This window comes from Bufo bufo, chromosome 7 (assembly GCF_905171765.1).
Source record: "Bufo bufo chromosome 7, aBufBuf1.1, whole genome shotgun sequence".
NCBI lineage: Eukaryota > Metazoa > Chordata > Amphibia > Anura > Bufonidae > Bufo > Bufo bufo.
This window is the reverse complement of record NC_053395.1, coordinates 16,988,866-17,015,409: the sequence shown is the minus strand read 5'-3', so window position 1 is coordinate 17,015,409 and position 26,544 is coordinate 16,988,866. Positions and strand designations below refer to the sequence as shown.

Genomic DNA, 26,544 nt, shown 5'->3' with positions numbered 1-26,544 from the left:
AATTGCCTTCAGATGACCCCAAAGATAAAAGTCTAAGGGGGTCAGATCGGGAGACCTTGGGGGCCATTCCACTTTCCCTCTTTATGCACTGAAGCTGGCACGTTCCCTGAGTTTTTCCAGCAAGATGGTGCACCACCACATTATGGGTGTCAGGTCCGAGCATTCCTAGATGAACAGTTTCCTGGAAAGTGGATTGGTCGTTGTGGGCCAGTTGAATGGCCCCCAAGGTCTCCCGATCTGAACGCCAGATTAGAGTTTGCCAAACAGCATCTAAAAAAGTCTTCACAGTTCTGGAACAACATCCTATGGACAGATGAGACCATGGAGAAGTATGGAGTATGGAGAAGGAAAGGAACTGCTCATGATCCTAAGCATACCACCTCATCAGTGAAGCATGGTGGTGGTAGTGTCATGGCGTGGGCATGTATGGCTGCCAATGGAATTGCTTCTCTTGTATTTATTGATGATGTGACTGCTGACGAAAGGATTGACTGCTGACTAGTGTTGAGCGAACTTCAGTTTTAAGTTCGGCGTCTAAAGTTCGGCTTCCGGTTAGCGGAGAATCCCGATATGGATTCCGAATTCCGTTGTGGTCCGTGGTAGCGGAATTAATAATGGCCGATTATTGATTCCGCTACCACGGACCACAACGGAATTTGGAATCCATATCGGGATTCTCCGCTAACCGGAAGCCAAACTTTAGACGCCGAACTTAAAACTGAAGTTCGCTCAACACTACTGCTGACAAAAGGACAGAAGGATGAATTCTGAAGTATTTCGGCCAATATTATCTGCTCATATTCACCCAAATGCTCAGAACTCATTGGACGGCGCTTCACAGTGCAGATGGAAAATGACCCAAAGCATCCTGCAAAAGCAGCCAAAGAGTTTTTTTTAAGGGAAAGAAGTGGAATGTTATGCAATGGCCAAGTCAATCACCTGACCTGAATCCGATTGAGCATGCATTTCACTTGCTGAAGACAAAACTGAAGGGGAAATGCCCCAAGAACAAGCAGGAACTGAAGACAGTTGCAGTAGAGGCCTGGCAGAGCATCACCAGGGATGAAACCCAGCGTCTGGTGATGTCTATGCGTTCCAGACTTCAGGCTGTAATTGACTGAAAAGGATTTGCAACCAAGTATTAAAAAGTAAAAGTTTAATTTATGATTATTCTGTCCCATTACTTTTGGTCCCTTAACAAGTGGGAGGCACATATGCAAACTGTTGTAATTCCTGCACAGTTCACCTGATTTGGATGTAAATACCCTCAAATTAAAGCTGACAGTCTGCAGGTAAAGCACATCTTGTTCGTTTCATTTCAAATTCATTGTGGTGTGGTGTATTCTGCAGCGTTTTACAGACATTAGAATGATATAAACAAATACATTAAAAAATAAAAACTGGAATACCCCTTTAACTAACTTGTAGAATTATGTGCTTTAGTTATTTAAGGGTTTTTATTACCAACCTGCTGAAAAAGGCATAAATGCATCATTTCGGACAAACTTTCCATCTTTATCCAAAAAGTGATTGGGATTAAAATCATAAGGAGTTTTCCATTGAGTCTTGTCATTGAGAACTGATGTCAGGAATGGAATAACCTCTGTACCCTGTGAACAATAAATCATCAATAATCTTTCTTGTACATTTCAACATATGTGATTATTGGTGTGGCAGTAGACCCCATTGCGGTCTCTATCATTAACATTTAAATACATACTTGTTTTGAAAAAAAATATCCTGGTTATGAGAATCTTGTTTACTGAACTCACTTTTGGGATGCAGTATCCCCGAAAATACACATCAGTTGAAGGGGCATGTGACACATTCAGTGGAAGAATATTGGCAAATCTCTGTACTTCATGTATTACTGCATCAGTATAAGGCATTTTTTTTCTATCCTCTACTGCTGGCAACTGTCCTGGTTTAAGATGTGTTTTAATTTCATCCTGCATTTTCTCTGTAAAGTAAAAGAAAAAAAAATGATTACAGCATAAACTAACTCAAACATGCCCATACAACTCAGTTGACAGAATATCAGTGAAATTTAGCATTTTTGTTTTTCACTCCCTGTCTTCCCGAAGCCATACCTTTGTTATTTTTCGGTTCACATAACTGTTTAAGGTCTTATTTTTTTTTTTGCAGGACATGTGACAGTTTATAATGGCATCATTTAATATTGCATAGGGTGTAGTGGGAAGCTGGAAAAAAAATCAAAAAGAGGTGGAATTGGGGATAAAAATGCAGTTTTATGGGTTTTGTTTTACGGTGTTAACTATATGGTAAAACTGACATGTAGTCTTCATTTTCCAGGTCAGTACGACTATGTTGATACCATATTTTTATGGTTTTTCTTATTTTAATACTGAAAAAAAAATAAAAACTTTTGACCAGTTCAAGCATGGACTTCACTCAGTAGAAAGGAGTCCTAATGTTCTTGAACATCTTATTCCACATAGCCTTTTTCCTTCACACTGTTCAAAAAAATTTAAAAAGGTGCCGGAATATCGTTCTTCAACATAGCATAGTATTTCAAGTTATGGTTACTAGACTTCTGTAGAGGGGTTGTTAATCTATATTTATACTGATTGTAATGCTTGAAGTCGACAAGGATTCATTTTCTTCTGGATTAATGTTTCAGGTTAATAATGCAAAACTAGATGGACTTTTTTTTTTATCCTTACGAGCTAATTTAGTGTTGAGCGCGAATATTCTAATCACAAATTTTTATCATGAATATCGGCATTTCGAGAATTCGCAAAGATCTATCTTTTTATCACTATACAAACCTATAATCTTTTCTCACTTATTATATATCGCTTCTCTTAATTCTTATTATGCTATCTATCATCAGTACTTTCTTATTTTTATTTTATATAGTTATTTTTTTACCTATCATTAATACACTTTTATTATAAACATTTTCCTTCCCATTATTAATAACTTTTTTAGAGATGCTATATTATTTTTAAAATAAATCATTACCTATAACACACAATAAACAACTTATAACAGACATTTACACAAAGGGTTTCTGCCAAAAGCCGGATATGTGCAAGCCATACCTTCAATGGCAGCCTTGTGCATTATGAGACAAACAAAACCAGCTCTCATCTGAATGAGAGCCAGTAAGCCTCAAAGTTGCCTGATTTGAGTTGGATGGCTTGGGGGACCTGCACACCTAGATTATTATCATTAGGGTGACAAAAATAGTAAAAAAAAATTGGATGACAGCTAACTCTTCTTTTACTGCTTAGGAGGGCTGCATAAAAATTTTCAGTTTTCTAATTGTCCTAACATTATATTCAATAACCTTTCTATACAGTTTTGTCATGTAAACTCATTTGCATAAACTTTGGCATATGGGAAAGATATGCAAATAGTGTTTCAGCTGAAAAACAAGGCAGATTCTGCGAATTTACGGCGAATATTTAGTTAAAAATTGGCAAATTTGAATATTGCTTATGTCGCCCATCACTACGAGCTACGTATATTCACCAAGAGCCAAATGCTCCACCAAAAACACACACACATCTCCACTATATATGGTAAGGACCTAGAACATTTGACAACAAATGGGGAAAATCTGCACTGTTTTGTGGCCTCTTCCCAAATAGTCATTTGTGAATGGTCATGAAAATACAGTGACACCTCTTTGAGATGATAAACCAGAAATCTATTAAAAAATTTCTTCCAGAGGGATGGTCCTCACAAGTAGAGGGACCCGAACTTGACCCCGAACCCGAACCCCATTGAAGTCAATGAGGACCCGAACTTTTGGGCACTAAAATGGCTCTAAAATAGTCCTGGAAAGGGCTAGAGGGCTGCAAAAGGCATCAAAATGTGGTTAAGAGCATGACTTAAAATAATATAAAATACAGAAAAATAAAAAAATAACAATCTGGATCTAGGAGTAGGAGGTTGAGGAGGCGGTGGATGGGTCGATGTAGCGGTGTAGGTGGAAGCGGCGGTGAAGGAGGAATAGGTAGCCAACACTGATTTGTGTTATTTTTTATTTTTAAATTGGGGTATCCCCCAAAATATTGGAACATATAACAAAATAAAACAAAGAATAAGTGCACTTGAGTACAAGAATGGATGGTTGAGGCCGGTATAAATGTCTATTCTGCACAATCTACGGACAAGTCCTGTGGGATCCATGCCTGGTTCATTTTAATAAACGTAAGCTTGTCCACATTGGCTGCGGCCTGTAATAATGCTCTCTGCCGTGCTAAACACACGTTCACACTATACACTGGCTGCAGGGCAGGTCCGCACCTCCAAGGCTGACAAAGCTTTTCCACATTTTGGCCATGCTAACCCTGCCTTCTCAGGTGCTGGTGGTGCCCCAGCTGTGTTGGCGACCTCTTCCTCCTCCTCTGCCTTCGCCTTGTGCTTCCACTGTGCCCCCGCTGTCAGGTGGGAATGCTATCATCAGTGCGCGCTTGTAGTCGCGCATCTTCCAATCAGTAACAGATGTTTTCACTAAATTTAGTTCCCTGTCAGCAATGCAGAGCAGGGGTTCATTCACGGCAAAAGGGGGGTCATGTCACCCAGCAATACAACAGAGGATTATGAGAGATTTAAGCCCTTGTCACCCAGGCACAGCAGGGGTTCATTCACGGCAAAAGGGGGTTCATGTCACCCAGCAATAGAACAGAGGATTTTGAGAGATTTAGGCCCCTGTCAGCAATGCAGAGCAGGGGTTCATTCACGGCAAAAGGGGGATCATGTCACCCAGCAATACAACAGAGGATTTTGAGAGATTTAGGCCCCAGGAACAGCAGGGGTTCATTTACGGCAAAAGGGGGTTCATGTCACCCAGCAATAGAACAGAGGATTTCGAGAGATTTAGGCCCCTGTCAGCAATGCAGAGCAGGGGTTTATTCACGGCAAAAGGGGGTTCATGTCACCCAGCAATAGAACAGAGGATTTTGAGAGATTTAGGCCCCATTCACCGAGGCACAGCAGAGGTTCATTCACGGCAAAAGGGGGTTCATGTCACCCAGCAATACAACAGAGGATTTTGAGAGATTTAGGCCCCTGTCAGCAATGCAGAGCAGGGGTTTGTATACGCCAAAAATGGTAAAATGTCACCCGACAATTGAAAATAAGAATTTTTTCAATTTAGGGCACTAAAATTTGCATATTTCTTTTTATTAAAATGGCTCTAAAATAGTCCTTGAAACGGCTAGAGGCATGTTTAAGGCAGTAAAATGTGCTTAAGAGCATGGCAACTGCTCTACAAACAAATGTGGATAGGGAAATAACTAAAAATTACAAATTATTAACCTGCAACTCAGAGAAGGAGGTGGATATGGAGTCGGAGGTTGAGGAGGCGGTGAATGTGGTGTTGTAGGTTAAGGCAGCAATGGAGGAGGATGAGGTAGCCAACAATGTTTTTTTTATTTTTTATTGGGGTAGGTAGCCCCCAGAATATTGGGACAAATAAAAAAAAAAGAAAACAAAGAATCATTGCACTTGACTTGAGTACAAGAATGTATGTTTGATGGTGGTATAAATGTCTATTCTGCACAAGGTACAGACAAGTCTTCTGGGATCCAAGCCTGGTTCATTTTAATGAACGTGAGCTTGTCCACGTTGGCTGTGGACAGGCGGCTGCGTCTGTCTGTAATGACGCCTCCTGCCGTGCTAAATACACGTTCAGAGAGTACACTGGCTGCAGGTAGGCCAGCACCTCCAAGGCATACAGGGCAAGCTCTGGCCATGTGGACAATTTGGAGACCCAGAAGTTGAATAGGGCAGAACCATCAGTCAGTACGTGTAGGCGTGTGCACAGGTACTGTTCCACCATGTTGTTCAAATGCTACCTCCTGCTAACACGCTCCATATCAGAAGTTGGGGGCGGTTGTTGCGGCGAGGTGACAAAGCTTTTCCACATGTCGGCCATGCTAACCCTGCCTTCTGAGGTGCTGGCGCTGACACAGCTGCGTTGGCGAACTCTTCCTCCTCCCCTGCCTTCGCCTTGTGCTTCCACTTGTCCCCAGGCATCAGTCGGGAATTCTCTCAGGAGCGCGTCTACCAGCGTGCGCCTGTAGTCGCGCATCTTCCGATCATGCTCCAGTGAGGGAATTAAGGACGGCACATTGTCTTTGCAACGGGGATCCAGCAGGGTGGCCACCCAGTAGTCAGCACACGTTAAAATGTGGGCAACTCTGCAGTCGTTGCGCAGGAACTGCAGCATGTAGTCGCTCATGTGTGCCTGCCAGGCTGCCCAGAGGTAAGGACAAGCTGTCCTCTGTGGGAGGAGTATCGTCTGCATCCTCCGTATCCCCCAGCCACGCACCAGTGATGGGCCCGAGCTGTGTTAGATACCACCCCGCTGTGAACATGCTTCATCCCCATCCTCCTCCTCCTCCTCCTCATCCTCCTCCAGTAGTGGGCCCTGGCTGACCAAGTTTGTACCTGGCCTCTGCTGTTGCAAAAATCCTCTTTCTGAGCCACTTCTAAAAGACTGGCCTGAAAGTGTTAGAGATGACCCCTCTTCCTCCTCCTCGTCCTGGGCCACAACCTCTTCCATTATCGCCCTAAGTGTTTTCTCAAGGAGACATAGAAGTGGTATTGTAACGCTGATAACGGCGTCATCGCCACTGGCCATGTTGGTGGAGTATTCAAAACAGCGCAACAGGGCACACAGGTCTCGCATGGAGGCCCAGTCATTGGTGGTGAAGTGGTGCTGTTCTGCAGTGCTGCAGCTGAAACTCCACTATGGCCTGCTGCTGCTCGCACAGTCTCTCCAGCATATGCAAGGTGGAGTTCCACCTGGTGGGCACGTCGCATATAAGGCAGTGAGCGGGAAGGCCGAAGTTACGGTGTAGAGCAGACAGCCGAGCGGCGGCAGGATGAGAACGCCGGAAGCGCACAGACGGCCCGCACTTTATGCAGCAGCTCAGACATGTCGGGGTAGTTGTGAATGAATTTCTGCACCACCAAATTCAACACATGCGCCAGGCAAGGGATGTGCGTCAAACCGGCTAGTCCCAGAGCTGCAACGAGATTTCGCCCATTATCGCACACCACCAGGCAGGGCTTGAGGCCCACTGGCAGCAACCACTCGTCGGTCTGTTATCCTATACCCCGCCACAACTCCTGCGCGGTGTGGGGCCTGTCCCCCAAACACATCAGTTTCAGAATGGCCTGCTGACATTTACCCCTGGCTGTGCTGAAGTTGGTGGTGAAGGTCTGTTGCTGACCGGATGAGGAGGTGGTAGTAGAGGAGGAGGAAGCCGAGTAGGAAGAGGAGGCAACAGGAGGCAAAGAATGATGCCCTGCGATCCTTGGCGGCGGAAGGACGTGCGCCAAACATCTCTCCGCCTGGGGCCCAGCCGCCACTACATTTACCCAGTGTGCAGTTAGGGAGATATAGCGTCCCTGGCCGTGCTTACTGGTCCACGTATTTGAGGTTAGGTGGACCTAGCCACAGATGGCGTTTTGCAGTGCACACATGATTTTATCCGATACTTGGTTGTGCAGGGAGGGCACGGCTCTCCTGGAGAAGTAGTGGCGGCTGGGAACGACGTACTGTGGGACAGCAAGTGACATGAGCTGTTTGAAGCTGTCCGTCTCCACCAGCCTGAATGACAGCATTTCAAAGGCCAGCATTTTAGAAATGCTGGCATTCAGGGCAAGGGATCGAGGGTGGCTAGTTGGTAATTTATGCTTTCTCTTAAAGGTTTGTGAGATGGAGAGCTGAACGCTTCTGTGTGACATGGTGGAGATGCTTGGTGACGGAGGTGGTGTTGTTGGTGGCACATCCTCTGTTTGCTGGGCGTCAGGTGCCAACGTTCCTCCAGAGGTGGAGGAAGAGGCCGAGGCAGCAGCAGAAGAGGGAGCCCTTTCTTGGTTTTGAAGGTGCTTACTCCACTGCAGCCTGTGTCTTGCATGTAGATGCCTGGTCATGCAGGTTGTGCTAAGGTTCAGAACGTTAATGCCTTGCTTCAGGCTCTGATGGCACAGCGTGCAAACCACTCGCGTCTTGTCGTCAGCACATTGTGTGAAGAAGTGCCATGCGAGGGAACTCTTCGATGCTGCCTTTGGTGTGCTCGGTCCCTGTTGACGGTGGCCAGTAGCAGGTGAACTGTTTTGGCGACGGCTGCTCTGCTTTTGCACCCTGCTCCCACTTTTGCTACGCTGTTGGCTCGGTCTCACCACTGCCTCTGAACTCTGAACTCTGAAAGTCAGTGGCATGACCTGCATTCTATGTGGGGTCTAGGACCTCATCGTCCCCTGCATCGTCTTCCATCTAGTCTTCCTCCCTGACCTCCTTTTCGGTCTGCACACTGCAGAAAGACGCAGCAGTTGGCACCTGTGTTTCGTCAGGATCAGAGACGTGCTGAGGGGGTATTCCCATGTCCTCATCAGGAAACATAAGTGGTTGTGCGCCAGTGCATTCTATGTCTTCCACCCATGGGGAAGGGCTAGGTGGATGCCCTTGGGAAACCCTGCCAGCAGAGTCTTCAAACAGCATAAGAGACTGCTGCATGACTTGAGGCTCAGACAGGTTCCCCGATATGCACAGGGGTGATGTGACAGACTGATGGGCATGGGTTTCATGCGCAACCTGTGAGCTTTCTGCAGAAGACTGGGTGGGAGAAATAGTGAACGTGCTGGATCCACTGTCGGCCACCCAATTGACTAGTGCCTGTACTTGCTCAGGCCTTACCATCCTTAAAACGGCATTAGGACCGACCAAATATTGCTGTAGATTCTGGCAGCTAATGGAACCTGAGGTAGTAGGTTCAGTAGGACGTGTAGCTGTGGCAGAACAGCCAAGTCCTCTCCCTGCACCAGAGGCTCCACCAACACCACCACCGCGACCATGACCGCGTCCCTTATTAGATGTTTGCCTTATAGTTAACATTCACAAAGCAAAGTAAAAATTGTTTAAGTATGTAAAAAATTATTAACTGCCAATATAAACCCTGATGTAGGGCATTGCACAATTTTTTTTTTTAACTCTATATGACAGCGGTATTTGTGGCCTAAATGTGACTGTATTCGATGTACGTTAAATTCAAAATGAGCAGTATATGAACACACGGTTTATTTTAACCGCAGTAAACGAATGGCCGTATTTGTGGCCTAAATGTGACAGTCACTTATGCACGTGTAATCAAAGATGACCAGCATATGAAAAGAAAAAAATTTAAGCACAGTCAGCAAAAAAGCTCTATTTCTGGACTAGCAGACATGCAGATAGATAGTGCTGCACCAGCATGTCTGCATAAAATGGCTGCTGATTAGGTATTCATAGTGACAAACTGAAGTAAAAAAAAAATGCATTTTTAACAGAAGTTGGCTCAGTGCAGACTTAAAAAAACTTGGATTGAGATCACTGAGTTATAAGGCAGTTCTTCTTAGTATTTATCCCTGATCTGTCCCTGACAGCAGCAGCATCCTCTCCCTACACTAAGAATAGCAGAGTGACGTGCAGCGCTATGTGACTCAGCCTTATATAGGGGCTGGGTCACATGCTGCAGTTGGCCAATCACAGCCATGCCAATAGTAGGCATGGCTGTGATAGCTTCTAAGGGCACACAGTTAAACGCTTTCAAAAAGCGCCCTAAAAATCGCCGAACATCGAACCCGAACTTTTATGTAAATGTTCGGGTTCAGGTCTGGGTCCAAAAAAAGCTAAAGTTCGGTACGAACCCGAACTTTACAGTTCGGGTTCGCTCAACTTTACTCACAAGGAAGATGGTCAATCTACTTACACAGAATATGATGGAACATAGGGGTGCACTTCTCACAAAGGTTGTCATTTGGAGAGTTTTCAGTGGTGTTCATTCACAGTCACATTACGTTATGCAGCTTTTGGAAATAAACATGCACCTAAATGTAATTACCAATGATCAACAATTACTAGCTAGCAACAATTACTTTGAATTTCCGGATACTTCATCATCAACAAAATTCCCCAACGGATTGTTGTAGATGTAGTTTCAGTACCAGCATCAAAGAGATCGAGGACTGAATGGTACAGATTTTCATCATGAAAATAGGTCTCAGGTTTTGTTGACTCCTGAAATGACATAATATGAGAAATTCCACAGGTTACTCACAATGCATTTCCAGTTCGTCTCAGCGCGATTACTCAAAATCTCTGCTTTTATAGGATCTTTCCATCTTGTTCTAGACATTTTTCACATAAACAGTTGATCGCGAATATTCTAATCGCGAATTGTTATCGCGAATATCGGCACTTCGAGAACTCGCGAAGATGTAGAATATAGTGCTATATATTCCTAATCGCGAACATTCTATTTTTTTTTTCCCATCAGTAACCTCCCTTCTTGCTTGAGGGCCAATGAGAAGGCTGCAATATCTTTGGCAGAGCTTAGCGGCATCCCTAACAACCAATAACAACTATATAAGAGCCTACCCAGCAGCCATTTTCTGCAGTTTTTTTGCAGTTCTGAGAGAGACAGCAGTGTCATTGCTGTGCTCTGTGCTTTCATCTGGATCCTATTCCTTATCCAATTACATTAGTTAGTTAGCTCATATTTATAATAGAGATAGTTAGTGGGAGATAGTCAGTGTAGATTAGATAGTGATATAGTGTAGCTGATAGGTTCCAGTGCAGGGTGTTAGGTAGTGTGATAGGAATTACTGTTTCTCTGCTGTCCATACATACAGCTACAGACATAGTGCTGGGATGTCACAACAATACTTAGTGCACCAATCAGTAATATCTACTCAGACCTGATAAAATGTGAAGTTGCATGTATTGCACAAAAAATAAGCGCAATCGCGAAAATAATGACTAGATGAATTAATTTATTGCGAATATTATGCAAAAAATCTGCAGAATATCGTGAAAATGAATATTGCCTATGCCGCTTATCACTAATAAACAGTAAGTTTTTTGCATAATCTTAAGTTTCTATTGGTCTGAGTGCAAAGGATTAAGGCAATATAGTATGCGACATCTATTGATCTTCTGCTTTGTCACCAATTCAGGTCACGTTCGAGCATCATGGTCAGGCGTCATGTCATCAGTATGTAATACGTCACAGCAACTTGGTGTGAATGGTAGAACCCGTAAAAAAATTTGCACAGGTAACTGACTGAGGGGTAATAAGAATAATGACTAGCCACTAATGTTGTCTTTTATCTGACCTTTGTGGGTTCAACAGATAATAAAAAATAAAAAAAAGTCTTCTTGAGTGTTCACCTCCAAAATTATTATTCACAATGACATAAAAAAAAAAAAATTCTATTATTAAGGCATACAAAGGATCTCAGGTTTCGAGGAGTGCTCTCCTTTTCAAACCTTTTAACTAAATTCATCTTGTAATTTGCAGCTGACCCACAAACAGATGACACTTAAACCGTGTCCCCAACTATTCTGGATCCAGCGGGACAGTCCTAAATTTCGTCCTTTGTCCAGCACTGTCAGAACGGTTGTTTTGTATCCAGATTTCTACAATATCTGTTTCCTTATGACTCATAAAGCTGAACAGAATAGTGAGGCAGGAAGCCATCAGTTCCCTGCTCCCTCCTTGCCCTGCCATCTGTGGTTTGGTTCAGGCAGGCATGAAGCAGTGTGCCAATACATTTTGGAGTTTTATCAATGGGCTGAAGGATCTTTCATCATTTTTTGAACCTACATTCGTTACGGCTGTTGATCCTGGATTTACTTTCTCCGTGCGCCATTCTCATTTGCATTGTAGACAATTTGGAGTGGCGAGTTGACTTTACTTTGTGGTTTGTTCATTACGAAGTGAGTACCGTCTCTAGAGGGACTACATAACTGGGAATCAAGAGGGTAAAATTTATTTCCAAGGGTCATGAAAAGTAAGTAGATGTGCCCCTCTGTCCTGGATGGCAATTCCTGGAATTCTAACGTGGAGCTAATTTAAACCTCTTGTTGCTTTTTTGTATGTTTGACTAGACCAGAAGTATGGCCCAGATATAAGTGATGTGACACTCCTCTTCAAGATCTTCAAGATCATATTGGCATCTCACCCGTTACAGACACTCACCTGTTCCTGTTTCAAAAGATATGCATCGATATATCCGGTGATGTCATTGGCGTTGAACTCTAGTCTTTTTTTCTTAACATTTTTTTTTATTAAGTCTATTAGATTTTCGATATTCTGTATTATTTTCTTATGTAGACCCAAGAGTGTTCCAATGAAGGGATAAAAATTGAACAGCTGTAGAAACAAATAACTTCAATTTAGATTGTCTTGAAAAAAAGAAAAGAGAAGAAAAGAAAAACGCAGACATGTTTAATGTCTGTGGGAGCAAGCACTAAGTCTACCAACTTCAGACATCGAGGGTATAGGTAGTATGAGGTTACTATACAGCGATTAATGATATGCGAATTTAGGGAGGTGAAATCTGATTAACTGCCTGAATAAATATCGCTAAAATAATTCAATATTCAATAATCAAGTTAAAAAAATGTGTGGAAGTTCACAAAATCCTTATCAGACTGGGCATCAGAGGCATAAGGGCGCAATTTGAAAATATATCTTGACTACTCCACTGCCTATGTCCCAATAGAAGAGTATGATAACGTGCTATAGTCTCATCAACACACAGTTAATACGGTCACACTCATATATACAGACTCAAAGCCCTGCACTGCGCCCCCATGTAATGGGATAAGTTCCCATATTTCAGAGCTATATTCTAAAGGGCGGCTGTATACTAAGCTGCCAACATACGGTCAATCAGTACCTACAGTTTAGTCATATGTCAGCGCCTTCATCTGTCTTCTTTCGTAGATCTAAGGCTACTCGCAGTACGCTCCGGTGCCCTGATCAAAATAATGAGGCCTAGTTGGCTACATAAATCGTTCTGCTGTAACATCTATACTCGTGTTGCTAGCTTATGTATACGCTCGGCGCGTTTCTTATGCTGATAAAGCCTTTCATCGGGAGCGATAGCTTAAGACACACACAGATGGATTGTAGTAGCCGGACGTCACCGATGGCTTAGGTAGCCTCCGGCTCTGTAGTGGCCGTTTTTTTTAACTTGATTATTGTATAGGTAGTATGACTTTTAAAGTTCTACTATGTCAGATTTTATATTAAAGTATGGATAATAGTGCAGCATGGTGGCTCAGTGGTTGGCATTTGCACTATGGTCCTGGGTTCAAATTCAGTCAAGAGCAACATTAGCATTGGTTTGTACACTCTCTCAGTGATTTTCCGGCTTTCCACTGGGATCTATGGTTTTCTCTCACACTCCAAAAACCATATGGATAGGATGATCTATGATCTATGCAATTGTTTCTAGTTGAGAGGTAGGAAAATTATATGACTGATAGACCTTTGTACAGCGCTGCAGTGCTTGGTGGTGCTAGATAAGCAACAGAGAAAATAAGGCCGCTTTCACATGGGCGAGAATTCCGTGCGGGTGAATTGCGCGAGGTGAACGCATTGCACCCGCACTGAATCCGGACCTATTCACTTCAATGGGGATGTGCACATGAGCGGTGATTTTCACGCATCACTTGTGTGTTGCGTAAAAATCGCAGCAAACTCTATATTGTGCATTTTTCGCGCAACACAGGCCCCATAGAAGTGAATGAGGCTACGTGAAAATCGCAAGAATCCGCAAGCAAGTGCGGTAGCGGTGCGATTTTCACGCATGGTTGCTAGGTGACGATCGGGATGGGGACCCTTTATTATAACATGGTTATAAGGAAAAATAATAGCATTCTTAATACAGAATGCTAAGTTAATTAGGGATGGAGGGGTTAAAAAATAAAAATTAAATAAATTATTAATCTCACCTCATCCACTTGTTCACGTAGCCCGGCTCGTCTTCTTTCTTCTTCTTTGAAAACCATGGTGATGGACCATGTGATGAGCGCAGTGGCGTCACCAAATTTCCTCCCAGGCCCTCAAAGAAGTAGGAAGAAGACGAGCCGGGCTACGTGAACAAGTGGATGAGGTGAGTTTAATTTTATTTTTTTATTTTTTAACCCCTCCATCCCTAATTTACTTAGCATTCTGTATTAAGAATGCTATTATTTTCCCTTATAACCATGTTATAAGGGAAAATAATAAAATCTACTCAACACCGATCCCAAACCCGAACTTTTGTGAAGAAGTTCGGGTTCGGGTCTGGGTACCAAACATGCAGATTTTTCTCACGGTGCGTGCAAAACGCATTAAAACGCTTTACACTCGCTCATTTTCCAGCAACGCACCGCATCTTGTCCAGCCCTCACACACGACGCCCGTGTGAAAGAGGCCTAAGACCGTTTTTTTTTTCCCTAAAAAAGTCAGAATAACAAAAAAATTATATCTCTGTCATCCCCCACTGCCCCGCTCCTATTCCTTCCAGGATCCTTTCTAGTCTTTATTTCCTGGTCTCCTTCAACATGGAAATGACTGCTCAGCCAATCATCGCACCCACCTCGGCCAGAGATTAGCTGAGAGGTCATTTCCTGTGTATTTGGAGGGACCAGTAACTAGAGACCCAGAAACACTGGAACCAGGGCAGCGAGTGAATGGTCAGGTAGGACTTATTTTGCTTTTCTATGGCATTCTTACCTTTTTTACCATTTACTAGCCAGACAACCTCTTTAAATATACATAATGTTTGATAATAGCTAGATCCAATCTCATGCATGGAACAAGTATGCCCCATGTGGGTGGATGCTGGAGGGTCACTCACAGGATACTGCTGTAGGAGGATAGAAGAGATGGAGCATGGAGGAGGCACTGTATCTGGCTATAGTTTGTGGTAGTGTGGATGGTTTTAGCTGGGTGTATTATGGACTGTTCTGGTTCTGGGTCCTGTGGATTCTCTGGTTACGTGCTACAACTGTCTGGAGATGCTGTTAAAGGGAACCTGTCACGTTGAACATGGAGTCTGAGCTGCACACAGCATGCTATAGAGCAGGAGGAACTGAAGAGTTGGATATACAGTTTTACGGGAAAAAAACTTGTATTTTATACATTTATATTCCTGCTCATTCTGGGCTTTGAAGAGACGGTCCTATCAGTGATTGACAGCTATCGCTGTATATACAGTCACGGTGGGCAGGCTGGGAATCACTGATAGGACCGTCTCCTTGACTTGAAAGTTCAGAATGAGCAGGAATATAAACTCTGGATTCAGAAGCCTGGCCCTGACGATCACAAGGTGAAAGGAGCGGCCTGACCTAAGTGCATCAAACTGATAATAAGCATGTTTGGAGAAATATGTTTTTATCCCAGTGCTGCAACAGATTGCCAAACAAGAGATGCTGTTATAAATGATTCTGTAAGTCCTACCAGCCGTTACGTGGGGGCACTGCGGCATCATCAGAAAAATTATTGCAGAATGGTTTCTACTGCTTGTTGGGTGTAGTACTGTATACAGGTCCTAGTGCTATTGGGAAAGAACTGGCCCAAGGACAAGACTGCACCTTTCTAGAAGTAAAGGAGACCGGTTTTGTAGCTTAGCTGTTTATTATAATGTAGTCATTTCCCCTAACCTACATCTTTAACAAAGTCTTTTATCTTCAAGAGCTTTTCGGGCAGAACCCTGACATGGCTGGACTTGTTGAGAAAAGCATATTAGCTACCTACTCCCCGACACTGGATTCTGGCATCTTTGCTCCCCCACTGCAATTACAGAGCTCTGGTCCCCACATATCAACATGTGGTTTGACGGCTGCTGCAAGCAATCACTGGCCTGAGTGACACATCTCCATTGGCTTATGTGACCTATTGATATGATGAAAAGGGGCATGTGGCACCAATGTGGCCAGTGACTGGCTGCAGCGGCCATCAAATTGGATGTAAACATGTGGAGACCAGAACTCTGCAGTGGCAGTGGGGAATGCAGGAATCCAGTGTCGAGGAGAAGGTAAGCATGCTTCCCTCCACAGATCTGACCAAATGGGGGGATCTGCTTGAAAGGCCCCTGAAGATGGAAAAGTAAATTTCAAAGCTTCCTATACTGCTGTTATATGACCTACAAGGAAGTACTACAAAGTGATACTTTACAGTACAGAGACCATTATTCCACACATAAAGGCGGTAATTTATTATTGTAATAGGAATATGAGCGAACACTCATACACTTGGCAACCAGATTGACATATGCAGAAAATATTTATTAAATCCCCATAAAATACAAGTAATAAAATTTATAAGAACAATGTAGCAATAATATACAACATTACAGTCACATATATTGTGGTAGATATGATCGACACTATATTCATATGACTCAATAGTGTCGATAAATTCAATAATATATATCTCACCAAAAAACTTCAAGTATATGCTGTTATTTGGGAAGAGGGGGTATTATCTTCTAGCGCTCTATCCCAATTTGGGAAACTGAATGTCACTGAAAATGTTGTAGGTGTATTCACTGGGAGCGCAATATGTTCATAAAGTGTCCGCAAAAATCCTGATAATGTGAAAAGTCTCTTATAGCAGATCCTTTTAGGCTCGATATGAGCTTTGGATTGAAGAAAACTTTAAATCGATATTTGGCTTACCGTCTAGCGTCTGCTGTCTCCCTATTGCTTCAATGGAGATTTAAATATTTGCCGGCTTATTCAGTCGCTCCATACAGCAAGCTGGTTTAAATTTCGCGGGAGTTCCAAAGATCGCAGGAGTTGTCACTCTGTTCCGCAATTTCCTTTGGTGCAGCTTTCGACGATAGGAATAGTTAATCCTTTACTGTAGAGATTTCCTTCTGTATGGCCATACAGTATTATCGGAGGCTTTTCAATGCAGGAACATTGGTGAAGCAAGTGATGTACCTGCATTGAAAAGCCTCGATAATACTGTATGGCCATACAGAAGAAAATCTCTACAGTAAAGGATTAACTATTCTTATAGTCGAAAGCTGCACCGAAGGAAATTGCGGAACAGAGTGACAACTCCTGCGATCTTTGGAACTCCTGCGAAATTTAAACCAGCTTGCTGTATGGAGCGACTGAATAAGCCGGCAAATATTTAAAGCTCCATTGAAGCAATAGGGAGACAGCAGACGCTAGACGGTAAGCCAAACATCGATTTAAAGTTTTCTTCAATCCAAAGCTCATATCGAGCCTAAAAGAATATGCTATAAGAGACTTTTCACATTATCAGGATTCCTGTGGACACTTTATGAACATATTGCGCTCCCAGTGAATACACCTACAACATTTTCAGTGACATTCAGTTTCCCAAATTGGGATAGAGCGCTAGAAGATAATACCCCCTCTTTCCAAATAACAGCATATACTTGAAGTTTTTTGGTGAGATATATATTATTGAATTTATCGACACTATTGAGTCATATGAATATAGTGTCGATCATATCTACCACAATATATGTGACTGTAATGTTGTATATTATTGCTACATTGTTCTTATAAATTTTATTACTTGTATTTTATGGGGATTTAATAAATATTTTCTGCATATGTCAATCTGGTTGCCAAGTGTATGAGTGCTCGCTCATATTCCTATTACTACATTTGCCTTTAAGAGAGGGTGGGGTGATTCCCTCTATATGAGCTTGCAGCACCATACCTTAACTACTTGCTAGTGAGCCACCACAACCTACCACGGTAATTTATTATTGTTTTGGCTTTTTTTTTTTGTAAAATGTTGTCGCAAAGGGGTTTTGTGGCAAAGTCTGCGACTTTTCCCACTCATGCCAGTTTTCCGAGGTGGTGGAAAAAGGAGACATGGCGTGGAAGAGGGCGGGTCAGCCGACCCGTCTCATTCATTATTTTCCATGCCAATTTATGGCAGGGAAAATGGTCCTAAACTACGCCAGCAAGGGACCTGGTGTAGTTTAAATCATGCTGCACAGTCGGTGGCACCAAGTGCCAAAGTTATATATAGGCCTGCAAATCGACAAAAAATTTGGTGCATCTGCTGCAAGCGCAGGGAGATTAAGACAGGAATCTAAACCACGGCCTTAATAAATGACCCCCTGAAGACCCTATACTAATATAACTCACTAAGAGATTGGAACTGGATACATAACATTTGGAAGTTTTCTCACCAGTGCTTTGGGTTCACCCGTCATTTTGGCATATTCACCTATCATTTTGATTAATTTTTGAAATGTTGGGTCATCATACTCAAACCTGTCCCCAAAGATAATGGAGCAGATGACATTGGATACAGCGCTGTTTACTATCAAGTGTGGATTGAATGGTTTGCCTAGAAGAAAAAAAAAATAGAAATGATAAAAATTTAACAAAAAGATAAAAAAAATTATATATTACAACAGGTCATTTCTAGGCACAATTGAGTCAGAGAAGACTACTTAATCAAGCTGGAGACAGAAGAGCACTTCTAGAACCTCCATAGATAATCTGCAGCAAATGTGTGGGGGGATATGTGTGCGTTAGTGCAGTCCTACAACCCTAGCAAAACTCACTTGATAACTTTGAATTTGAAAAGTGTAGTCAATGGAAAAGACTACCCAAGAAATAGAAATACAGATGTCAGCTATAGAGTTCTTGGTAAATGTAGGATAATTTTTACCATTGTAACATTTAAAACTTTCTATGAGGGCAATTATTTCATCTTGAATTTTGCCTTCTAGAGATTTTTTCCCCATTCCAAAGTCTCGAAGTGTTGATAGTGTGAACCTCCTCATAGATTTCCATTCTTCTCCATGGGAAAATACTAAACCTGAAATACAGTGAACATGGAAATACGTGAGATGATCAATTAGTCATACTGGGCAGAAAGTAGCCTTGTAGGAGCATAGCTAGAATATTAAGATAAAATGATACAATTTTAGGAAGGAATGTTTTAACTTTTTGTTTAAATGTGTGGAATAAAGTAGACTTAAAATGACATTAACAAGAAATCAAATGTAAGATAAAGGGGTTATATGAGACTTAACCAGACCTCCAGACATGGTTGACCTACAGTGGTGATGATATTCACCTGGTCCACACTGCTGGGTTCAGTCTGTGTGGCTCCCGGACCAGCACTTCGGCTCCACTCTTTTTCATACAGCAGACAACAGCGGCTAATGTCTGCGATCGGTAGAAATGCCAACTGCGGACATTCAACCCCTCAGATGCCATGGTTAACTGTGACCACTGTGTCTGAGAGGGCTAAAAGCAAGTGCTTCCGGGGCAGGAACACTTTCACCCAGTGGAGAGCGGGGAAATCGCCCTGTTCTAATTACATTGACCTGTAATACTGATTTACAGTAATTTGACAGCTAACAGAAGGGATTAAAAAGCTTGTGTTTGGACTCCTATAAAATGGATTAAAAGAACTTTTTTTTTCACCACTACTTTATTGGTGCTTCCTCCCTTTCTTTATTTGTTCCACTAAGGAGCTATTTGGACGCAGCTCCTGCAGGGGCACACACACTTTTTTTTGTTTAACTGAAGGGTGCTATATGCTTTTATTTTTGTTTAACAGAAGGGGTTAGCTATGAATCTTGGTGCACACTGTTACTGCCACTGCTGATAACTACTTGAATCTTGGTGCACTGCACAGTTAAGTCCACGGCGATAAATTAGACCTGATGGTAACATTGACCTGTAATATTGAAACACATTAAATCTACAGCTAACAGAAGGGATTAGCTCTGAATCTTGGTGCACTGCACACTGATGTACACAGCGTTACACTTTCCCTGCACTCTCCCTGCAGTTTACCTTCCAAGCATTCACACCGAGATTGGGCCACCAAATGGGAAAAGTATGATTAGACAGATTGGGCTGGGTATGCCAGATTTATAGCCATTTGTGACAAATTAATTCGGAACGATTCAAATTACTTGGCGAACTTTGGCGAAGCTGCCAAATCAAATTTTTCAAAGCTTTGCTCGATAACTGACCCAAAGGATTAAGAGCATAAGTCAGTTCTACCACATAGTGCCGATATCCCTGAAGACGCCAAGTTAATTTGTCTGAGGGCAGTGTCCTGTAGAGCATGTGATTTTAGACAGAGTATGCCTGCGTTTCAACACTGATAACTGTTAAGACAGTGGTAGCCAGATAGGCAGCATATGTGGAGTTGAGTGCACATCAGTCATCGCGTGAGACCCAGCACTGTGCATTAACAGAGCTGGCAATAGAATCTAGCTGGTTTGGCTGCTAAATATTAAGCAGCCTAGCAGAATAAGGGAGCAGAGCGACCAGTAGCACCTCCATATCTATCCCAGGGCTCCATAACTGATAATAAAATTCACGATTTACATGCAGGCATAGCTGATAATTTTAAATGTCAGTTCAGTGTAATGTTTTATCTACAATAAATAATAAATGTTACATTTTAGTTTCAACTATCACACGTGTCAACCAAGAGACAACTATTGGTCCTAGTGACCATTTGAAAATAACACAGTAAAAACAAAACCCACAAAACTGTGGCAGAATTGTGGGATTTTTTTTCCAATCCCACCCCATTTGGAATTTTAGAAGGGGAGGGTAAGGTAAGATACTTTTTTGTGAAGGTTCAGTTAGGTGTGTAAGGCATAGGGTATTAACCCCTTAAGGACCAGCACCATACATGTACTGGGCAGTTGTCAAGGGAGTTGTGGACCAGTGCCATATATGTAAGGCACGCTGAATGGGCAGGCATACAACATGTCCCAACATGTCCCACAAAAAACAAGCCCTCACACGGCTATGTAAATGACAAAAATAAAAAGTTATGGCTCCAGGAAAATCAGGAAGGGGCTAATATTTTTCTTAATATGTTTTGTTTTTGACCAACTATGGGACTTTAACTTTTGGGGCCTGATTACACTGACAGTGTGCCTATGAGATCCAGTTCGGTGGCTGGGCCTTATAGGCTTCTGTAGCTTTTTAAGACTTCCAGGGACAGCGACAACCATCAGGATACCGCCATTGCAACCTGATGGGTACGAGAGGGAACACACATACTCTACAAATCCTATACATGCGGCGTTCCGCATTGGCTGTGTCATCTAAAGAGTTAATCTACGGGCACCAGAGTTTTCACCAATGCCAGCGCACACAGCGGGGGCCCAGCTGCCAGTAACAGCTGGACCCCTGCTACTGATTGCGCGAGCGCAATTCCTATGCCTGCCCATTCAGTGTGCCTTACATGTATGGCACTGGTCCACAACTCCCTGCCAACTGCCCAGTACATGTATGGCGCTGGTCCTTAAGGGGTTAATACCATATGGCTTACCCACCCAACTGAACCTTCACCAAAAAGTATCTTACCTTACCCTCCCTTCCATCAAAAAATATTTTGCTTTAGCTTGTAAGCATATACTGTACATCTTTCATACTGAAAATGTGTGTCCACTCTGAGTGGAAGTAGAATGAAATTAACGATGATGACAATCGCAGAAGAGGAAGGAGAAGAAGAAGAAAAAAAAGAAGAGGCAAAAGAAGAATGTGAACCTGGTACCCTGTGCCTGCGATTCTGTCCCCGCACTTAGGCACGGGCGCCAGGCTTCCTCAATCCTCCCCGCTGCTGTTCGCCATGTTGATAGGCATGGCCATTAGGCTTCTTAGCTGTGGTCTGCGCTCCTGCCGAAGGCATTCTCCTCCTGGCCCTGAGCGTAGCTTGCGCTTTGGCTCAGAGTTCTTTGTGTGCATATAGGGTATCGGCGGGTGTGTCTCTCTTCCTTATGTGAGGCCGAACGCACCCCCCCCCATCTTCTCCAGACTATGGCTGGTCTGCTGTATTTAAAGGAACCTCCTTCTACAGGAAGATGCCTTAGCAACTTGGTCACTAGCTTGTGTAGCCCTATTGTGTGAAGGTGTTTAGTGTGATTCTGCTTTTCTGTGTACTGGTCCCTGCTTCTTGTTTAAACTGACTTTGCCTATTTGCTTCCTGCCTGTGACATAGGACTATGTTCACAGCCTTGACTTCAGCCTTCGTATCCTGACTATGCTTCCGTCTGATGAGCCTCTGTCCTCCCAGGGGCCTCTGGGTGCACCGTACCACCTGGAAATCAGTCCCAGTTCCCTTGTGTCCCAATCCCCCTCAGAGTAAGCAATTGGTACACCCCTTGGGAAAGTCTATCCTTACCATCAGAGGTATTGTGAAGAACGAGGGGTTCACTTAGACATCGCGCTCTAAGGAAATTGGTCTCGTGGGACAGCAGGTTTGACTCCGCTGAGCATAACAAAGAAGAGGAAGAAGAAGATAGAACAGAGGAAGGGAGGGAAGGTAGTAAAATTAAGTTGATAATGTTCATGACATAGATGATGGTGAAGAAAGAGAGAAAGAAGGAAAGAAAGAAAGAAAGAAAGGAAAGGAAAGGAAAGGAAAATAAGGAAGATAGAAAGAAAGAAAGAAAGAAAGAAAGAAAGAAAGAAAGAAAGAAAGAAAGAAAGAAAGAAAGAAAGATCACAATGGCCACTACTAGTTTCTATCTGCATGTATTACATAACACAAGACCACCTGCATGAAGTTTGTATGTTCTCCCCATGTTTGTTGCGGTTTTCTCCAGGTTCTCCGGTTTTCTCCCACACTCTAAAGACATACTAATAGGGAATCTAGATTGTGAGTTGTGAGTGATAATATCTGTAAAGCACTGTGGAATATGTCAGCACTAGATAAGTGAGTAAAATAAATACATGAAAATTGGTTCAGATGTTTGGAGTGGCCAACATTTTCAGTTTAGGTTGGCTTTCTTTGAAGCTAGTGTGCACCAAGGATTACAACATGTAACCTACTGAACATGAGATCTGGGGGATGTTTCCATGTAGGGCAATGTATTGATTTGGCATTGACGTGTGTGACTCTTCAATTAGCCAAAGCAGCAATAGTCCCTACAGTCTCTATAGGTGGACGACTGGACTGTAAAATACTTTACCCAACTAGCAAGCTTGTTCAGAGAAATTGTAGGATTCATAGAAAGCCCAATATACTTACCATGGTTCTTTGATGTTAAGTCGAAGATTGGAGAGCTTGATCTGTCTACAAAATCATCACCTTGGGTGACAAGAGCTTCTTTCACAGCCTTGTATCCGGCAATGACCACTACTCTCTTGGGTCCAAAATGCAGAGTAAAAACGTCCCCGTACTTCTCAGACATCTGCAAAATATCATCATTGGCAGTGAAATGGTAACTGATATCAATCGTTTTCTACTAGGGAGAAATTGTATTCTCAAATCCAGTGACTCTAAAACAAAGCCAATAAGGATGCACTCACACCACCATACAGCACATACGCAAAACTGCTACATAGTCTGACTATAGATTCACATCCATTTCTATAGCCTACAGAATCTGGCTTAGAGGGTTATTTTAGGATTTTACTATAGTTAGCTTATCGTTCAAACACCCAGCTGATTAGCTCTGGCCCTGGATCTCTACGGTTCTGATCCTTGTACAGTGGATAGAGCTGGTTGCATTGAAGAGAATAGGAGCAGTGGTGCAGTAACCATCTCCGTCCACTGCACAATGCACAGAACTGTGTAAGTCCAGCGTCAACTTCTCAGAGAGGGCGACATAAAGCTGGCAACAGTTTCCCTTTAATTTGGAGTTTTCTGTTGCTCAGCAATCCCATACAGGTGCACAAAGAACTGTGAGTCAAAAAGAAGTCCTCCCAGTTCTTTCTCTCTACAACATACAGTTTACTGAGAAAGACAAGGGAGAATCTGCAGCTGCATCCCCCTCCTCCCTGTCTCCTATTTATTGTAATATATCAGAGAAATGATGTGGGAAAACAGTTCTGAAGCTTGTGGAAGGTGAGGAAGTTCAAAGTTCAATGATTGCAAAGTTTCATATAATCACATAAACTATTGATCCCTACTCCATACCCCACAGGGTTCTTATCTGCCTGTTCTCTGATCCAGTGCAAATATATCTTCAAATCAGCAAATAATCAACAGTCTGATGAAACTCACTAACGCTTGTGAAGATAGTTTAATATGAATCAGGAGAGTCCCTGAGGTTTTGGCTTCAGATCAATTCTTGTAGAGTTGAATTCAGGTCACGAGTGTAAACAGGGATGATGATGATGATGAATTATGGATTCTTATCCAACGTCTGTGTTCTTTGCTTTAGCAACCTTTCAGATGTTAACTGTTAATAATTCTCCAATTTGCACAATCTTTTCTAGACTGAGGGTCACATTGCCAGATAGAACTAACTTCCATGGTCCACGATAAAACTTAAAATGCTATTACCATCTGAGATATTTATGCATATCACGATAGTGTATATGTCTGCTAGGTGCCAGTCCACATCCAGGACTCCTTCCTATTACCCTTTTTAGAAGGACAAGAGACACCTATTCTGACAATATATGAGGGCCTTGGAGATGCTACATGGGCCGCCATTTGCCCATCTCTACTCTTGCAGTATGCAGCACTCCTTTTCTCCCTAATGATAGAAAACATGTAAACAACCACCAGACATAGACAAGTTGGTCCATTACCAGTAAGCACTAAGCCTGTGGCATCTTGAAAGACTATTGTAGCCACCAGGCTTCTTGCCCCACTGGAGTCTTGTTCACAGTAGGCCTGTGTCCAACTGTTTCTTTCTGCCACCCATGCATACCACTTAAGGGCTGGACGATATATCCCATTCCACACTGCACTACTTTCTTCTAGATTACCTATTAGGAAATGCAGAAATGATTCCCATGGCTAGAAAGAGCTGGTATATAAAAGTTGAAGTTTAATGGTGAGTGACGGAAGTGATGAGGGAGGCTTTACGACAAGGACCTGTCACCAAAAAGTGCAGTGCAATCATACAGGCAGTATTTTATAGAGCAGGAGGAGCTGAGCAGACTGATACGTAGTTTTGTGGGAAAAGACTCAGTAAAACCTGTAATTTATACATTTATATCTCAGTTCAGGAGGGAGGGGTTACCAGTGACTGACACCTATCTCTGTATACACACTTACACACACAATGCTGTCAGTCACTGATAACTCCTCCCTCCTGTACATGAAAGGTATTTACAGAAGGTAGAAAAAGCAAAGGTATAAATGTATAAATTACAGGTTTTACTAAATCTTCTGCTACAAAGCTATACAGTGCTTTGAAAAAGTGTTCATACCCCTTGAACTTTTCCAAAAAAAATTCACGTTACACCTACAAACTTAAATGTATTTTATTGGGATTTAATGCCATCGACCAACACAAAGTAGCAGGTAAGTGAGAAGTGAAAAGAAGATGATACAAGGTTTTCACAATTTTTAGTAAATAGAAATCTGGAAAGTGTGGTGTGCATTTGTATTCAGCCTCCCTGAGTCAATACTTTGTAGGATCACTTTTTGCTGTAATTACAGCTGCAATTTTTTGGGGGTCTGTCTCTACCAGGTTTGCACATCTAGAGGCTGAAATTCTTGCCTATTCTTCTTTGCAAAATAGCTCAAGCTCCATCAGATTACATGGAGAACGTCTGTGAACAGCAATGATCAAGTCTTGCCATAGATCTGAATGGACTTTAGGTCTGGACTGTGACTGGGCCATTATAACACATTAATATGCTTTAATCTAAACTATTCCCTTGTCGTTCTGGCTGGATGCTTAGGGTTGTTGTCCTGCTGGAGGTGAATCTACGCTCCAGTCTCAAGTCTTTTGCAGCCTCTACCAGGTTTTCCTCCAGTTTTGCCCTGTATTTAGCTCCATCCATCTTCCCATCAACTCTGACCAGATTTGTATTTATTAAAAATTTTGAAAACCATTTATTATTTTCTTTTCACTTCACACATATAGTGCCTTCTACTTTGTGTCGGTCTATCACATACAAGCCTAATAAAATACATTTAAGTTTATGGGTGTAACATGAAAAAATTTTGAAAATTTAAAGGGGTATGAATACTTTTTCAAGGCACTGTATATCAATCCGCTTAGCTTCTCCTGATCTATTACATGGTGCTGTCAGATTGCATTGCATTTTTTGGTGATAGGTCATCTTTAACCATTAAAGAGCAAACCTTATATGAGTTGATGTTAAAGCAAGGCACTAACAACTTCAAAATAATAAATTACAATGTTCCATCATTAATTATACACATATATATCATACTGGGGATGCCCCGGGCAAATATGGAATCTTACCTCCATCAAAGATTGGTGTGGGGTTTTCAGGTCCAACTGGTGGAGGTTACCAATGAAGGGCAGAGGGGTAGGTCCGGGAGGCATCTTTGCTCTGCTCTTCTTTGATCCATTTAACCAGTAGATAAGCAAAACAATGCAAACTGCAAAATATATTATCACATCGGCTCTAGTCAAAAAGTAGGTGAGAAAAGCCATAGTGAAGTCCTGAGTCTGTTCTGAACGCACTGCTGTCTGGATATATGTGCAGCTGGATTTAATTTCCAACTTGGATTAACTTACTGGCCCGCTGCCATTCCACATGCCTGTTGCTCTTGTTTTGGACTGTGTTCTCCTCCTCCGCCTGTTATTGTATTTCGCCTAACGAAATGTCTGTGCCATGTCCTTCTTATGCAGTTAGTGGCAGTTGAAGGATGGAACTGAACATGTGCGTCCACTTCAGTGAGGTGAACACAGAAATTAGAAAAAGGACAGATAGCAGGTGGTGTTACATGAATAATTTTTAATCTGTCACTCAGTGGCTATAATAAATTAAATTAGATCCAGGTGCTGGTTTGAAAACTGTGGATTATTATTCCCTTTAAG

The 26,544-nt window shown here is 42.5% G+C and overlaps 1 protein-coding gene across 1 annotated transcript in view; it reads right to left on the bottom strand.

The window, feature by feature from the left end:
• The window catches only part of LOC121008289 (cytochrome P450 2K1-like), a 42,874-nt gene extending 16,578 nt beyond the window's left edge, over nt 1-26,296 (bottom strand). The window contains exons 1-8 of the mRNA XM_040440736.1: nt 25,963-26,296; nt 22,818-22,980; nt 18,474-18,623; nt 17,986-18,146; nt 12,006-12,179; nt 9,901-10,042; nt 1,773-1,960; nt 1,469-1,610 (exon numbers count right to left, since the gene is read on the bottom strand). Coding sequence (XP_040296670.1) covers nt 1,469-1,610; nt 1,773-1,960; nt 9,901-10,042; nt 12,006-12,179; nt 17,986-18,146; nt 18,474-18,623; nt 22,818-22,980; nt 25,963-26,157 — 1,315 coding nt within the window. The 5' untranslated portion in view covers nt 26,158-26,296. The remainder of the gene's footprint in view (nt 1-1,468; nt 1,611-1,772; nt 1,961-9,900; nt 10,043-12,005; nt 12,180-17,985; nt 18,147-18,473; nt 18,624-22,817; nt 22,981-25,962) is intronic.
• Nucleotides 26,297-26,544: the final 248 nt, after the last annotated feature.